The sequence below is a fragment of the Lipotes vexillifer genome, unplaced genomic scaffold (genome assembly GCF_000442215.2).
Source record: "Lipotes vexillifer unplaced genomic scaffold, Lipotes_vexillifer_v1.1 scaffold617, whole genome shotgun sequence".
NCBI lineage: Eukaryota > Metazoa > Chordata > Mammalia > Artiodactyla > Lipotidae > Lipotes > Lipotes vexillifer.
In genome coordinates this window covers 654,443-672,359 of record NW_006771417.1, presented here as the reverse complement: position 1 = coordinate 672,359, position 17,917 = coordinate 654,443, and the positions used below count along the sequence as shown (strand labels likewise).

The 17,917-nt window shown below is 37.0% G+C and overlaps 2 protein-coding genes across 2 annotated transcripts in view; one reads left to right on the top strand and one right to left on the bottom strand.

Annotated features, from left to right (window-relative positions):
- The window catches only part of ZNF804B (zinc finger protein 804B), a 511,655-nt gene that overhangs the window by 27,349 nt on the left and 466,389 nt on the right, over positions 1 to 17,917 (top strand). The gene's annotated exons all lie outside the window — the stretch shown is intronic.
- Positions 14,848 to 15,697, bottom strand: TEX47 (testis expressed 47). The gene has a single exon (XM_007446741.1). It carries the CDS (start codon positions 15,607 to 15,609, stop codon positions 14,848 to 14,850), a length of 762 nt encoding a protein of 253 aa, XP_007446803.1. The 5' UTR covers positions 15,610 to 15,697.

Below are 17,917 nucleotides of genomic sequence, written 5' to 3'. Positions count from 1 at the left end.
TTGCACGGACTTCCTATCATCTCTTTCCCTGATTACTGTAATAGCCTCCGAAATAGCGTACCTATCCTGTCTAGTTACCTAGCTCTCTTTCAATCTCTTCTCTCAGTTCAAAATGGTCCTTCTATGATGCATGTCTAGTCAGGGTCCTTCTCTGATTAAAACACGTCTGTGTCCTGTTTCACTTGAGAAGTCATGGTACTTATGTAACTTTAAGTGTCTGCATAATCTGGTCCCATGCCTAACTACTATCCAGTCTCATCTCTTATGATTTCCCTTTGTATTTCAGGTCCTGGCTTACTGAAATTCTTTCTGTTCTTCTAGCACAGTATGGCTCTTCTTGCCTTTAGGTTTTAGAACACCCCTCTGCTAGGGTGTATATATATATATATATATATATATATATATATATAGATATAGATATAGATATAGATATAGATATAGATATACATATATACATACACATATATATATACACACACACACACATATATATACATATATGTATATTTATTATATATGTATATATATATGTCTCTTCTGCCAGGAACACTCCCCTCCTATTCCTTGTCTTTTATTTTGCTCACCTCTATTTAACTTTTAGAAATCCTTGTGTCTTTCTCCCCTCAGAGGCTTCCCCTAATCCTCTAAACTAGGTAAAGTTAGGAAGCCACTGCAATTTGTATATCCACAATGATAACAATTATCATAATTGTTTCATTTTCTTTTATGTGTCTGGGGTAGAGGGAGACATATATATATATATACATATATAATAAATATACATATATGTTTGTTTTTTTGCACCCCTGAGCCCCCATGCCTGACAAAGTGCCTGACACAGTTTTTCAGTTCATACTTGCTGAATGACAAAATGCAGACAAGAGAGAATAATATTCGTTGTATGAGAAAAGGAAGAGGCAAGTCATTTCAGTATAATGCCAAAGGACAGCTTTTCACCTAAATTTTTATTGCAAATGGAATAAATGATATACCAATAGATTTGGAAGGGGGCCCTATGGAACCGTTTATGTTTATGGCTTACCTGGCTCCTAACCCATGACTGTACCTATAGAACTCAGTCAATAATTATTGAATTAAATGTTTTGAATGACTTTTATTTGACTAAGGGAAGGAATTAAGCTTAATAAGTGCTGTTGATTTTATTTTTGGTTCCACTGAATACAGATATAAGATTCAGGGGAGCTGTGGTGGTGAATATTAGACTCAGGGTAATGTTTGGGATAATTTCTCCTTCAGCTTATTTTTTAAAATTTATCAAACTGCTTACTTTCACTTTTCTTTCCTAGAAGTTACTTACTTATATGGGAAAATATATATTAGTACTTAGCCATTTCAACAAAGTATGAGATTTAATATAATGCATATGCTCTAAAGCTCATCCAAAGATATTGATAATCGAAATATCAAACAAAGATTGTTCCAATCTGATGTAGCTATAATATGTCAGTAATTAAAAGGACAGTATTTTCCTATAAACTCCATACTCCTTGTATATTTTCTACCTCAGGAATGGTACCATCTTGTTGAAAAAGCTAGAAAACTAATATATTTGACACTTTTCTCTCTCTCATAACCCATGTTCCTTTACCTCCTGATTATGTCTCAAATTGGTCCCCTAGATCTATTTCTACTGTTGTTAATCTAGTTCAAGCTATTATCATCTCCTGCCAGAAGACTTGTGACAACTTACTAAGGAACCTATCTGCACCAACGTGTCCGCTGCCAGCCCATTCTCAACTCGGCAGCCAAACAAATCTGATTATGCTGTGCTTAAAATCTTCAGTGGCTTCTCATCAGCCTTACAGAAAAGTGCCCCCCTCTTCACTGTTTCTTCTGACACAGTGCTACCAAACTTGATATTTAGATGTCATGATCTCGTATATCAATTCCTGGCTTTTCAGTTTCCCATCCATCTTTTCACTGAAATGGATGCAACCAAGATAGTTTTTTTTAAAGGAAAATGTTGGTATTTCCTTACAAATACTCTCCAATAGGGTAGATTAATCATCCATTCAGACATTAGGCTTCCCAATTTTAATAAAAAATACCTAATCCTACCCTCTGACTGCCTATGAGTTAACATAGTCTTTGCTTTTAGCCACGTTTTTGGTAAGTTCAAGGGCTCATGGGCTTCTTTTATGATGCTTGTAGATTCTACGATGTAGATGAGCAGAGACCCCCAAAGGAATAATCATTTGTTCAAGGGCACATAATGAGAGTATGTAACAAAGGTCAGTCATCTCACTTCAATGTTCTTTTCACTTTTTTCATCTAGATTTTGGCTGGAATAGGGTATGTGTTCAAGAATTGTCACTGTGTAGGATAGAAAGTGAAGAATCAAAGAATTAAAATGTTACAAGGTGTGAAGTTTTTATCTGTGGTAAAATACACCTTCTTGTCGAGTACTCTAATATTTTTGCTTTCCAAAGGCAAAGTAGCCTATAAACTGGGAAGAGAGGGAGGAGAAAGGTGAGACTTGAATCAGAGAGATCCCTGAGAGGAGATGATTACATTAGTGTGCATTTTGGTAAAATGTAAATATGTTCAATACTCAGACATTTGTTTCTTCCTTCATAAATCAAGGCTTTATATTTAATGCATTTTAAAAATAGTGTCCTTAAAAATGGCTTAGTATTTTAAAAACAGATGAGAAATGTGAACTACATAATTAAAATGGAATCAGATTTACACTTTTATAACCTAAGCAAATATAGAAAATAAATTTTAGTCTTATCAAACATATATCTCAAAGAACAGATAACTATGGCTAGTGAAACAAGGACTTAAAGAACATAAAAAGAAAGCACCTTTAAGTATGGAATAAAGGTTGTATACCTTATAAGTAGCTTATTCAGAAAGAGTATTTTTAATCCAGTGAATTGGGAATGAGCTCCTGTACTTGGTTCAGTGAGTAGTATTATATAAATGCAAAAGTTCGACTGAATCATTCCCAGAATATATTCCTGGTATCCTTCCAAATTCGGGTGGAGGAAATTATTACGTGTGTAGAACTGAAGATTTCAGAGAAGGTGCAACCATTATATTTTGGCTTGCTGTTTTAGAGAGCTTCAGAGACAATGGCCAAACCCTGATCAGTCAGATATGAATATTTTAATGTGCTGAAATTTCACAGCCATTTTGAAAAGGTAAAATTAATCTTATGGAGAAATTCTTGCAGCTATTTTAAATGACTCGTTTTAAAAATGAGGCACTAAAGATACAAATACCAAAAAATTCCCATGGTAATTGCTTACAAGTTGCTGGGAAATGAGTATAAAAATAAACAGCAGCAATAAGACAGGAGACTTGGTAGATTGTGGTTGAGGACCATGTACAATGAGGACAGAAAAGGGTATCTTGAGTTTGCCAGGCTTCACAGAGGAAATAAGATTTGATAGATAAGGAGAATCTTTTTTTTTTTTTTCCTATCACAGTAGCTTTATTTATTTATTTATTTAAACATCTTTATTGGAGTATAACTGTTTTACACAATGGTGTGTTAGTTTCTGCTTTATAACAAAGTGAATAAGCTATACATATACATATATCCCCATATCTCCTCCCTCTTGCATCTCCCTCCCACCCTCCCTATCCCACCCCTGTAGGTGGTCACAAAGCACCAAGCTGATCTACCTGTGCTATCTGGCTGCTTTGAACTAGCTATATATTTTATTTATTTATTCATTTATTTTTTAATTTATTGGAGTATAGTTGATTTACAATGTTGTGTTAGTTTCAGGTGTACAGCAAAGTGAATCAGTTATAGATATACATGTATCCAACATTTTTGGCAAATTTAAAAAAAATGATAATATTAGGAGAAATTGGGGACTTCCTCCTTTTTCTTTTTCTTTTTTTTTTAACTTTTGAAGAAGAATATTCTTTTATTTTCTCTTCTTGTGCCAATGCTCTTCTCTCTTTTTTTAAATTTAATTTTTAAATTTTATTTAATTTATTTTTTTATACAGCAGTTTCTTATTAGTCATCAATTTTATACACATCAGTGTATACATGTCAATCCCAATCGCCCAATTCATCACACCACCACCCCCACTCCCCTGCTGCTTTCCCGCTTGGTGTCCATACGTTTGTTCTCTACATCTGTGTCTCAGTTTCTGCCCTGCAAACCGGTTCATCTGTACCATTTTTCTAGGTTCCATATATATGCGTTAATATACGATATTTGTTTTTCTCTTTCTAACTTACTTCACTCTGTATGACAGTCTCTAGATCCACCCACGTATGTACCACATCTTCTTTTACCATTTGTCTGTCAATGGGCATTTAGGTTGCTTCCATGACCTGGCTATTATAAATAGTGCTGCAATAAACATTGGGGTACATGTGTCTTTTTGAATTGTCGTTTTCTCTGGGTATATGCCCAGCAGTGGGATTGCTGGATCATATGGTAATTCTATTTTTAGTTTTAAGGAACCTCCATACTGTTCTCCATAGTGGCTGTATCAATGTACATTCCCACCAACAGTGCAAGAGGTTTCCCTTTTCTCCACACCTTCTCCAGCATTTGTTGTTTGTAGATTTTCTGCTTAGTTGACCATAGGTGCATGGGTTTATCTCTGGGCTTTCTATCTTGTTCCATTGATCTATGTCTCTCTTTTTGTGCCAGTACCATATTGTCTTGATTACTATAGCTTTGTAGTATAGTCTGAAGTCAGGAAGTCTGATTCCTCCAGCTCCATTTCTTTTGATTCCTCCAGCTCCGTTTCTTTCCCTCAAGACTGCTTTGGCTATTCGGGCTCTTTTGTGTCTCCATCAGATTTTTAGATTTTTTTGTTCTAGTCCTGTAAAAAATGCCACTGGTAATTTGATAGGGATTGCATTGAATGTGTAGATTGCTTTGGGAAGTATAGTCATCTGTTGGTATCATCTTTAATTTCTTTCATCAGTGTCTTATAGTTTTCTGCATACATGTCTTTTGTCTCCCTAGGTAAGTTTATTCCCAGGTATTTTATTCTTTTGTTGCAATGGTAAATGGGAGTGTTTCCTTAATTTCTCTTTTGGATTTTTCATCATTAGTGTATAGGAATGCAAGAGATAGCTGTGCATTAATTTTGTATCCTGCGACTTTACCAAATTCATTGATTAGCTCTAGTAGCTTTCTGGTGGCATCTTTAGGATTCTCTATGTATAGTATCATGTCATCTGCAAACAGTGACAGTTTTACTTCTTCTTTTCCAATTTGTATTATTTTTATTTCTTTTTCTTCTCTGATTGCCATGGCTAGGACTTCTAAAACTATGTTGAAAAATAGTGGTGAGGGTGGACATCCTTGTCTTGCTCCTGATCTTAGAGTGAATGCTTTCAGTTTTTCACCATTGAGAATGATGTTTGCTCTAGGTTTGTCATATATGGCCTTTATTATGCTGAGGTAGGTTGCCTCTATGACCAATTTCTGAAGAGTTTTTTATCACAAATGGGTGTTGAATTTTGTCAAAAGCTTTTCCTGCATCTATTGAGATGATCATATGTTTTTTCTTCTTCAATTTGTTAATATGTTGTATCACACTGATTGATCTGCATATATTGAAGAATCCTTGCATCCCTGGGATAAATCCCACTTGATCATGGTGTATGATCCTTTTAATGTGTTGTTGGATTTTTTTGGCTACTATTTTTTTTTTTTTTTTTTTTGCGGTACACGGGCCTCTCACTGCTGTGGCCTCTCCTGTTGCGGAGCACAGGCTCTGGACATGCAGGCTCAGCGGCCATGGCTCACAGGCCTAGCCGCTCCACGGTTTGTGGGATCCTCCTGGACTGGGGCACGAAACGTGTCCCCTGCATTGGCAGGCGGACTCTCAACCATTGCTCCACCAGGGAAGCCCCTGTTGGCTAGTATTTTGTTGAGGATTTTTGCATCTATATTCATCAGTGATATTGGTCTGTAGTTTTCTTTTTTTGTGACATCTTTGTCTGGTTTTGGTATCAGGGTGATGGCGGCCTCATAGAATGAGTTTGGGAGTATTCCCTCCTCTGCAATTTTGTGGAAGAGTTTGAGAAGGATGGGTGGTAGCTCTTCTCTAAATGTTTGATAGAATTCACCTGTGAAGCCATCTGGTCCTGGACTTTTCTTTCTTGGAAGATTTTTAATCACAGTTTCAATTTCATTACTTGTGATTGGTCTGTTCATATTTTCTATTTCTTCCTGGTTCAGTCTTGGAAGGTTATACCTTTCTATAAAATTGTCCATTTCTTCCAGTTTATCCATTGTGTTGGCATGCAGTTGCTTGTAGTAGTCTCTTAGGATGCTTTGTATTTCTGCGGTGTCTGTTGTAACTTCTCCTTTTTCATTTCTAATTTTATTGATTTGAGTCCTCTCCCTCTTTTTCTTGATGAGTCTGGCTAATGGTTTATCAATTTTGTTTATCATCTCAAAGAACCAGCCTTTAGTTTTATTGATCTTTGCTATTGTTTTCTTTGTTTCTATTTCATTTATTTCTGCTCTGATCTTTATGATTTCTTTCCTTCTGCTAACTTTTTGCTTTGTTTGTTCTTCTTTCTCTAGTTCCTTTAGGTGAAAGGTTTGATTGTTTATTTGAGATTTTTCTTGTTTCTTGAGGTAGGCTTGTATAGCTATAGACTTCCCTCTTAGAACTGCTTTTGCTGCATCCCATAGGTTTTGGATCGTCGTGTTTTCATTGTCATTTGTCTCTAGGTATTTTTTTATTTCCTCTTTGATTTCTTCAGTGATCTCTTGGTTATTTAATAATGTATTGTTTAGCCTCCATGTGTTTGAGTTTTTACGTTTTTTTCCCTGTAATTCATTTCTAATCTCATAGCTTTGTTGTCAGAAAAGATGCTTGATATGATTTCAATTTTCTTAAATTTACTGAGGCTTGATTTGTGACTGAAGATGTGATCTATCCTGGAGAATGTTCCATGCACACTTGAGAAGTGTAATCTGCTGTTTTTGGATGGAATGTCCTATAAATGTCAATTAAATCTATCCGGTCTATTGTGTCATTTAAAGCTTGTGTTTCCTTATTAATTTTCTGTCTGGATGATCTGTCCATTGGTGTAAGTGAGGTGTTAAAGTCCTCCACTATTATTGTGTTACTGTCAGTTTCCTCTATTATAGCTGTTAGCCGTTGCTTTATGTATTGAGGAGCTCCTATGTTGGGTGCATATATATTTATAATGTTATATCTTCTTCTTGGCTTGATCCCTTGATCATTATGTAGTATCCTTTCTTGTCTCTCGTAACATTCTTTATTTTAAAATCTACTTTATCTGATATGAGTATTGCTACTCCAGCTTTCTTTTGATTTCCTTTTGCATGGAATATCTTTTTCCATCCCCTCACTTTCAGTCTGTATGTGTCCCTAGGTCTGAAGTGGGTCTCTTGTAGACAGCATATATATGGGTCTTGTTTTTGTATCCATTCATGAAACCTGTGTCTTTTGGTTGGAGCATTTAATCCATTCACGTTTAAGGTAATTATCGATATGTATGTTCCTATGACCATATTCTTAATTGTTTTGAGCTTGTTTTTGTAGGTCCTTTTCTTCTCTTGTGTTTCACACTTAGAGAAGTTCCTTTAGCATTTGTTGTAGAGCTGGTTTGGCGGTGGTCAATTCTCTTAGCTTTTGCTTGTCTGTAAAGCTTTTGATTTCTCCATTGAATCTGAATGAGATCCTTGCTGGTTAGAGTAATCTTGGTTGTAGGTTTTCCCTTTCATCACTTTAAGTATGTCATGCCACTCCCTTCTGGCTTATAGAGTTTCTGCTGAGAAATCAGCTGTTAACCTTATGGGAGTTCCCTTGTACATTATTTGTCATTTTTCCCTTGCTGCTTTCAATAATTTTTCTTTGTCTTTAATTTTTGCCAATTTAATTACTGTGTCTCTCGGCGTGTTTCTCCTTGGGTTTATCCTGTATGGGACTCTCTGTGCTTCCTGGACTTGGGTGGCTATTTCCTTTCCCACGTTTTCATGGGAAGTTTTCGACTATAATTTCTTCACATATTTTCTCTGGTCCTTTCTCTCTCTCTTCTTCTGGGACCCCTATAATGTGAACGTTGTTGCATTTAATGTTGTCCCAGAGGTCCCTTAGGCTGTCTTCATTTCATTCTTTTTTCTTTATTCTGTTCCACAACATTTCTTTTCATTCTTTTTTCTTTATTGTGTTCCACAGCAGTGAATTCCACCATTCTGTCTTCCAGGTCTCTTATCTGTTTTCTGCCTCTGTTTTTCTTCTATTGATTCCTTGTAGTGTAGTTTTCATTTCAGTTATTGTATTGTTCATCTCTGTTTGTTTGTTCTTTAATTCTTCTAGGTGTTTGTTAAACATTTCTTGCATCTTCTTGATCTTTGCCTCCATTCTTTTTCCGAGGTCCTGGATCATCTTCACTATCATTATTCTGAATTCTTTTACTGGAAGGTTGCCTATCTCCACTTCATTTAGTTGTTTTTCTGGGGTTTTATCTTGTTCCTTCATCTGGTACATAGCCCTCTGCCTTTTCATCTTGTCTATCTTTCTATGAATGTGTTTTTTGTTCCACAGCCTGCAGGATTGTCTTTCTTCTTGCTTCTGCTCTCTGCCCTCTGGTGGATGAGGCTATCTAAGAGGCTTGTGCAGCTTTCCTGATGGGGAGGGACTGGGGGTGGGTAGAACTGACTGTTGCTCTGGTGGGCAGGGCTCAGTAAACTTTAATCCACTTGACTGCTGATGGGTGGGGCTGGGTTCTCTCCCTGTTGGTTGTTTGGCCTGAGGCAACCCAACACTGGAGACTACCTGGGCTCTTTGGTGGGGCTAATGGCAGACTCTGGGAGGGCTCACACCAAGGGGTGCTTCCCAGAACTTATGCTGCCAGTTTCCTTGTCCCCACGGTGAGTCACAGCCACCCCCCGCCTCTGCAGGAGACCCTCCAACACTAGCAGGTAGGTCTGGTTTAGTCTCCCCTGGGGTCACTGCTCCTTTCCCTGGGTCCCAATGTGCACACTACTTTGTGTGTGCCCTCCAAGAGTGGAGTCTCTGTTTCCCCCAGTCCTGTCGAAGTCCTGCAATCAAATCCCAGTAGCCTTCAAAGTCTGTTTCTCTCGGAATTCCTCCTCCAGTTGCTGGACCCCCAGGTTGGGAAGCCTGACGTGGGGCTCAGAACCTTCACTCCAGTGGGTGGACTTCTGTGGTATAAGTGTTCTCCAGTCTGTGAGTCACCCACCCAGCAGTTATGGGATTTGATTTTACTGTGCTTGTGCCCCTCCTACCATCTCATGTGGTTTCTCCTTTGTCTTTGGATATGGGGTATCTTTTTTGGTGAGTTTCAGTGTCTTCCTGTCGATGACTGTCCAGCAGCTAGTTGTGATTCTGGTGTTCTCATGAGAGGGAGTGAGAACACGTCCTTCTACTCTGTCATCTTGGTTTAGGGCCCTCCGTAAGGAGAATCTTGCTAAGAGAAATGAGGAAGGAAGTTAAAGGCATAAAGCATGAAAATATTGGGAAACCATTAGAGAACAAAGTGTGAGAAAGGGACTGATGAGTACAGATGAAGGTGGGTAGCTTAGTAAGCAAGAATCAGAGAATCAAGGCTTTGCAGATCATGATAGAACTTTGCTTTTTATCTGGAATATGAAATGAAAGCCACTGAAGTATTTTGATCAGAGGAATAACATTTATTAGTGTTTACTGTATGCTAGGATCTTGCCACCATTATTTCATGCAGTGTCCATAACCAGTCTTATATGTAGATACTGTTAATCACACTCATTTTGTAGATGAAGAAACTGAGGTGCAGAAGGGTAAAGAAACAAATTACAGCTCTACAAACTTTCAGAACCAGGTTTCAATACAGCAATTTGATACCAGAGGTGGCTCTCTTACATCTTTTGCTATACTGTCTTTAACTTTGATAGAAATATTACATAGACTAGAAAGACAGAGAGGCGGAATAGAAGATTAGAGTGAGGGAGATGCCTAAGAGTGGCACAAAAACAAGGCCAGACACTGGAAACACTTACTGTGGAAAATGGGTGGGGCTTGGATTCATTGGCTGTCAGTGAAATAAAAAGGAAGGGAGGAAATTAAGACAACGTTCAAGTTCTGACTTGGCAACTGTGTGGAGAGTGGTCCATTTTACAGCAACGTGGAGTGCAGGTGGGGGAGCAGATTAAAGGGATAGTAGAGGCAAGGAATGATTCGTTCTATCCAGGACTCTTGCAGATGGAGGTGCCTGTGGAAATCCAGTCAGGTGTCTTGAAAAGGCATTATGTGAGGACTGGAGCACAGAAGGTGTTTGGCGTATTAGTGAAGAGAGCACTTAGAGTTAAATCCAGACCCCTAACCATGACTACAGTTAACTATTTAAAGTGATGAAGTGGAAACAGGGGACTAGTATTACCAACTCTTGCTTTTACTGTTGGCAAAGCACTTAATGTCTTTTTCTGCAAAACAGTGCAGCTGAGGGGGCAGGCAGGTAGAACAGACATTTGACAGGTACCTTTGGGGCTTCTCTTTATATTTTCCTAAAAACTATGCTCTGTATTTATTGTGTAAATCATATCAGCAGGTAATCTGGAAATTTACCTAATTGACCACAAGGGGGAGAACTCTAATTCTACATTAAGTCACTTACTAACAACATGAAATATTCTAAAAGTACTTGCTATATTCAGTTGTTGTTAAGCTGTCCCATTTCCACTTCCTCATGGAAGCTGGGGGAATTCTGTGCTAGAGATAGGTTTCACTGAATTGAAATGCTGTTTTCTTGTGCTAAAGTTATGATAAAGTCACTAAATGTAAGAATCTGTTTGTACTAAGCAATGATTCTCCAGGAAGGAATTCAGATGCTTCTTTAATTAAAATGAAGACAGTAGGGCTTCCCTGGTGGCGCAGTGGTTGAGAGTCCACCTGCCGATGCAGGGGACACGGGTTCGTGCCCCGGTCCGGGAAGATCCCACATGCCGCGGAGCGGCTGGGCCCGTGAGCCATGGCCGCTGAGCCTGCGCGTCCGGAGCCTGTGCTCCGCAACGGGAGATGCCACAGCAGTGAGAGTCCCGTGTGCCGCAAAAAAAAAAAAAAAAAAAAAAAAAATGAAGACAGTACAAATTTTAAAATTCACCCCAGGAGGGTTTTTCCCTCCAAATAACATTATTTCAGTTGTCCTTCAAGAAAACTATAACCTTCCTGGAAGTCCTTGGTTACATTGAAACAAGAACAAGATTGTCAGCACGTCAGTCTATTGTAGAAGGTATCGGTATCAAAACAAAAGGATGGGAATGGTGCTGGCCATGCCACTTAAATGTCGTATGTTCCTCAAATATATATGAGTATATGTTATATGGTCATTGTTATATGAACAGTGAATGTTGTATGTTCAGTGTTTAAATGCTCATTTTCTATTTGGTTTAACTTCTGTGCTCTGGTTTTATGTAAAGTTTCATTGTAAGAAAACTATAACCCCCACTGGGGTGAGAATTACCTTTTGAGGCTTCCTAACGTTTGAGTCACAGTTTTGGACTTGATCAAATTAAATTACATTTGTCAGGTATGAATATAGTATTTCTGCATTTTATCTATATACCGAAACAGACACAGCTAAATGAGTGTTGTCCCCTTTAAAGATGTGATATTGGTGAGCTCTGTAGGACTCTTAATAATGCAACTGTTACTGGAAACATATCTGTATTTCCCCTTAGAGGCAGTGTCACACTCTTTTAATATGTTCAGTGACAGCAGATCTTCCTTTGAGAGTGAGTATACTATTTTAAAAATAAACCTTTCTATGAATGAAGTTTGAATATTAAGGTCACCAATCAAATTGCAATATATATTATTTGGGGTTCAGAAAACTAGATGTAACTAAAATATTTTAACTCCCTTTGATTTATAAACCTCCTTAATTTATCTGCCATTAATGAGTCACAAAATGTTTTTAGCAATGATGCTGTCACTGAAATAAATATAAACTCTCCTAAGGTGACTACTTGCATTTGAATAAACTCTTTCTAGAGTGTCATTTAAATAAGTAAATAAATAAGTAGTTTATTTATGCTTACTTTGTGCTTATTTTCCAATTATTTGCCCAATTCATGCTTCAGGAATCCTTTAAATGTAAAGTAACAGTCTACTAAGTAAATCAGTGTTTTCATTTAGATATTTTCTGTAATTTCTTCCAAAAATGACTGAGGTTTTTTTATGTTTTTTTTTTTCCTTTGGCCAATGAATTAATTTTCTATCAGTATTTCTCACACCAGAAAGTATTATAGACCAATAGAAGTTCTATGCTAGGCAGTGTGGAGGACACACCTCTTACTTCTGCTTGTATATCCAGTGACTAACACAGTGCTTGGTGCCCTGGTAAATATTTACTGGTAGATATTTAGAAAATATTAGTTGCATGGATGAATGAATAAATAAATGATATGTACATATATCAATAAAATGTACATACAAAATTATTCTTGTTATATATTAGTGTTCCAGACTGCTGCATGAACATTCACCCAAAACTTAGTAGCTTGAATGAACAACAATAATTTTTGCTGTTCACAGATCTGCAATTTAGGCAGGGCTCAGTGGGAACAGCTCATCTGTACTCTACTCCTCCACATGGTGTCAGCTGGTCTGGCTTGAAATCCAGGGTTGCCTGGGAGGCTAGAGCCTGGAGTCACCTGAAGGTTCACTCAGTCACATGTCTAGTGGTGATGCTGGCTGTTGCCTGGGAGTTTGGCTGGGGGTGTTATCTGGAAACCTGCTTGGATTGCTCATAGCATATTGTCTAGGTTCCATTCAAGTGATCAAGGCAAAGTGCAAGGCATTTTTATGACCTTGGAGGTCACATTGGATCACTTCTGTTGTAGTGTTCATCTAGGCAGTCACAAAGAAAAGTCTGCCTGATTTCAAGGGGAGGGTATTTAGAACCCACCATGCGATGGGAGGTGTGTTGAGGTCACATTGTAAGAAGAGCATGTGGGATGGGATATATTGCAGTGGCCATTTTTGGAGAATATAATGTGCTGTACTTTTATATACTCAAATATGTAGTTTTACTTGTAAACTACTTCTATTCATTTTAACTTTAGAAAATATTGTTCCTAAGCAAAATTTACCCTGTTAAATGGATTCCATCTGGTCCAATAAACATTTTTGGTTCATTTTCTCCTTCCTGCTTTTGCTGTCTCTGTTCTCTTAAATATGCTCATCTGCCCTCCCAAACCTCTTCCTTACATACATTCAAAGACTGACTGAGGCTTACTGTCTTTCTCTTTCTTTTTTCCTTCCTTCCTTCCTTCCTTTCTTTCTATTTATTTCCTCCTCTTCTTCTTTTTTTTTGGTGGCCTGGAAAGCATTAACTCAACTCCACTCACTTTGTCACTAAATATTTACTATCAATGGGTGCCTTTTCACAGTTCAAAGAGTAAATAGCACATTGCTGAATATTAGGCGTTTGATATTTATCAAACTGATAAAATGTTTGTAAATTATATACTCTTTCTTAATTGGAAGAATTTTAATTTTCTCTAAAGTATCCTTTATGTTACTAAATTTAAATGAATGGAACTTCAAGTCAGCTTAAAGTGAAAAATGTCATTCTTTTTCTAAAACTATATTACTAAATTAAAAAATAGGAATGGTCTTTCCTGAAATTTGATTCTGATATAGAACAAATTATGATATTATCTACATATGACAAATTTGAGGTACATACTGAGATGGCTTTTCCCCTACAAAAAGACTGAAAATCAAATAAGCAATGAGAAATGAAGTTAAAATGATATAACAGTATTTCTTCTATTCAATCCAAAGTTGATTTCATAGGATATGGAAGCAATTTTAGATAAATATCATTGAAGTAGTAAAACATTAATGTTGCTTAATTGCTTGAACAAACTAGAAAAATTTAAATAGTGTGAAAAAAGCATTAATCTTGGGTAAAGGAAGGGAGAGACCAACTTGAAATAGGTCATATAGAAATTAAATTGAAAAAATAACCAATTTGTTTATCTTACATAGACTCATTTAGAAGTAGGTTTCCCAAGTGAGGAGGGATCATGTCTTCTCTGGACCCTGACATATCCCTGTCATTTGGCAAGTGTCTGTCCTGTGAAGGGCGCTCAATAAATGACTTTGCATGAAAGAATACAATTGCAATGCTTTCTGACAGTGTATTTTCTAGTCATTTCAAAAAGCTATTGTGTTCTTTAGCTTTGTAATGGCCTCAGTATTCTTGATTATATCATCCAGAATATGTGAGCCTTGGTACTACTTTCAAATTTTAGGTTTTGTTTTCTGATTTCAGTGACCATACATAGTGAGATTACTCCCTTACTTTGTTCTTACAGTCTTTCCTGCATACTGCAACTATAATAATGATCATATCATACATCATATCATGCATCATATTTACTTTTACACATATTTGCCTCCAAGCTTAGGCTGCAAGCAACTCAAGCATTGTATATTTCCCCCAAATTTTGTACTCTCAGAACATAATACTGCATGGTGACAGCTGCTCATTGATGGTTGAAAGAACGAATGAGAATCTGAATCAAGTGTTTATCCTTTTTCATCTCTACTTTTCATTAAAAATTAAGTCATTTCATCAAAATGATGTTAACCTTGAGAACTTATTATGACCTTATTAAACCCCTTCATTATTGAAAATAATGTGTTGATCTTAATATTAGACCAGATAAAATTTCAAGTTTAACTCAACATACTCTGTAAAGATTAGTCTGTTACCTTTGTGTAGATTGCTGTGTTGTTTCTTTCCTTTTTTAAAGAGAAAAGTAACTTTAGAAATATTTTCCTTTTATTTAAGTAGCATACATTCCTTAAGAGGACTATATTGACCACATCATCTCTCTTCATCCTAGAAGTGGGAAGGAGTGGGCCATACCACCTCAGAATCCAAGGTGACATGTATGGGTTTATTATACATGTTTATGAAAGTTTCTGGGTCCATTAATTCTGCAGAATTACATACGTACTTTATTATTTGTTCTGGAAGGAGTAATTCGGGTGCAACATCGTTCAAATTATCGCCTGGTCCTTTAGTGCCCACTTTCACAGTCTTAAAAAGATGGAGTGCTAGTTTATGGGTTTGGATGAGAAATTCTGTCATGACCTCTTGTAGGGACAGTGACTGTGTCACATCATCAAGATACATAACTGGCGCTTTTATTACTGAAACATGCCATTGCATAAAGAGCCTTGTTGGTATATTGTGTGATGTGACTATAATTTTCATTCCTTGGATAAAAAATTCTGTTTCATCCTTTTCATGGCTAAGATAATCCAAAAGAATTTGGTAAAGAGTACCATTGGAGGACTCCAGGATATGCAAAATGGAATTAGGATATATGAGCAATAATCCTGTCACTGCTTCTCCTAGGTGATGTTTCAAAATTGACTGAAACAATTGTTCATAGTATTCAGCAATATCTTTTTTTTCTATGTTTGCTGTTATCCTGGCCACTAGGAACATCCTATGAAGAAGGAATTTCTTTAGTTGTAGTTTTTGCTTTTCTTCCTGAAAATGCAAGTAATTACTACGTGGAACTTGTGGCATTAGAAGACATTCCAGTGGAAAATTCTTTTTGTTGGTCTTTCGGGTATGGGCTGAGAAGGACATGATGAGTCCTATTTATTCTTCTAGATGATTCCAGTTTTTCGCTTATTACAGTATTTATATTATTAGGCTACCTCTTCAGTGATGAACTCTGTTTCTTCAGGGAAAAAAAAAAGTTTACTCAGTTGATCAAATGCTTTCCAGTGTTATCAATAAACAATGTCTTTGAAATTAAAGAGAATGTTGAAACAAGAATCAAATTATAGAGTTTTGTTTTAAAGTTTACAATGAAATAACTAACAAACACTCACATCCTAGGGAAAAAAACTCTCCAGTAAACTGGGGGGTAGGGAGAAGATAGAACTTACTCTAGAATAAGTTCCTTATGTTGTTGTTTACATTATTATTTTCTTTTTTGATTTATGGGATATTTTTTTTCTCAGTGCCCATCCTTGAATCATACACACACCAACACACACACAAAGAGGAATGTATCTGCTGATACTCACTGACAGTAGCATTGATGTTACATTAAAATGTCTTTTCATTTATGTAATGATGAATGCAGATTGTCCTTTTTTGGTCAAATTTTTCTTAAAAAGGTATTTTTATGATAATTCCCCAATTTCTTTTATAAATTTAACTGGTCAATAAATTTTTTAAAAATCTGGGGATCTCGTAACTACTAATTGACTTATTTTACCTTTACTCAGTACTCTAAAAGTTAATAGTATTGCTTGGATAAGTACAGTAAACTTTTGAAGTAACTAGTTTTGGTTCTTTTTTATTTAACTCCTATCAGTAAACCTCAGAAATCGCTGTTTTTTCTTTTTTTTTTTTTGGTTGTTGCTGTAGGGGTCAGATGAAAAATTCTGTTACTTTTTTTTTTTTTTTTGCGGTACGCGGGCCTCTCACTGTTGTGGCCTCTCCCGTTGCGGAGCAACAGGCTCCGGACGCACAGGCTCAGCGTCCATGGCTCACCGGCCTAGCCGCTCCTCGGCATGTGGGATCTTCCCACATGTTAAGTTGCAGGTCAACTTAACATTTCTTTCTTTCTTCAAGTGCTTCTTCCTTTTACCTGTCCTCGAGGTCCTGCTTGTCCTCCATCACTCTTCCAACTGTCAGTGTCTTGGGTGCTCTCAGCTGTCCCGTATTCTATTCTGGTTTCCATAGTGCCCGGGCGAATCAGAATGTCAGTGCTGTTAAAGGGCCAGAGCGCACTGGCAACTCTGATAAATGGTGGACCTGGATATCTTCCTAGACATATTCTTTTCTTTTTTCTTTTCGTCAACAATTTATAGAAGAGGAAACCAAAGCATGGATTAGTTATGTACCTTGAACACAATTCAAATGTGCTCTCGACAACCTCCCTAACTATCTACTGAGGGTAAAGAGGTATTTATGCACTAATTAAAGACTATAAGAACACATACCAACTTCTGTGTAATGGTGACTGTTATAAGAACGTTCTTCTATAGGGTTTGGTTTTCTTAATTTAATGTAAATTTAAGTTACTTTTTATTTTATTTTTTATTTTTAAATTAATTTTTCTTTTTGGCTGCACCACACGGAATGTGGGATCATAGTTCCCTGACCAGGATGAACCTGCACCCCTTTCATTGGAAGCATTAAGTATTAACCACTGGACCACCAGGGAAGTCCCTTAAGTTACTTTTTAGAATAAAAATTAACAATATATCTTAAAATTGCATTCACATGAGCTCTAAACCACAATTTTAAAACAAGGTTAGAAAACACCCTTATTCAATTAAAAAAATTAAACCTTAGAGTATGTTTCCTCCTCCCCCCAAAAGTTTGTGTTATCCAAACTAATGATCTGGTTTTAATAATATGCAGTGATAAATTGTCCCAGAAAGTGGAGGCTAAGAGGTGATTTGATATTCCTTAATTGTGTGGTACATAAAAATTGGCTATAATTCCTCACTGTGGTTCACTTCGTCACCCCCTGAAACAATACAGTCTTTCCCAGGGTGCACAGAAACTTATCATTGCCCAGTCTACAGATCGTTCTCACCCTCATTCCTACTGCTTTGCAGAATGTAATTATGTTGGCAGCCTCCTTTATAGCCATCTCCACTCCCTTGGTTTCTATGAGTCTGTACTTTTCTGAATTTCTCCCCAAATCTTGATTTGTGGTCAAGTCCAGTTCCTTCTCACACCCACCTCTGGGCAACGCTGAGGCTCTGTAATCATCACACAGCTCCTCTGAGTCACTTTATCTCCTTGACTAATTTGCTTAGCACCATCTGTGTTTCTGTTTTGTGAGGTCAGGTGGGTGGTCCTTGATACCATGCTTCTCTACAGATAGAATGATTGACATTGCTGATTGACCATGGAGTCTTTCCTGCTG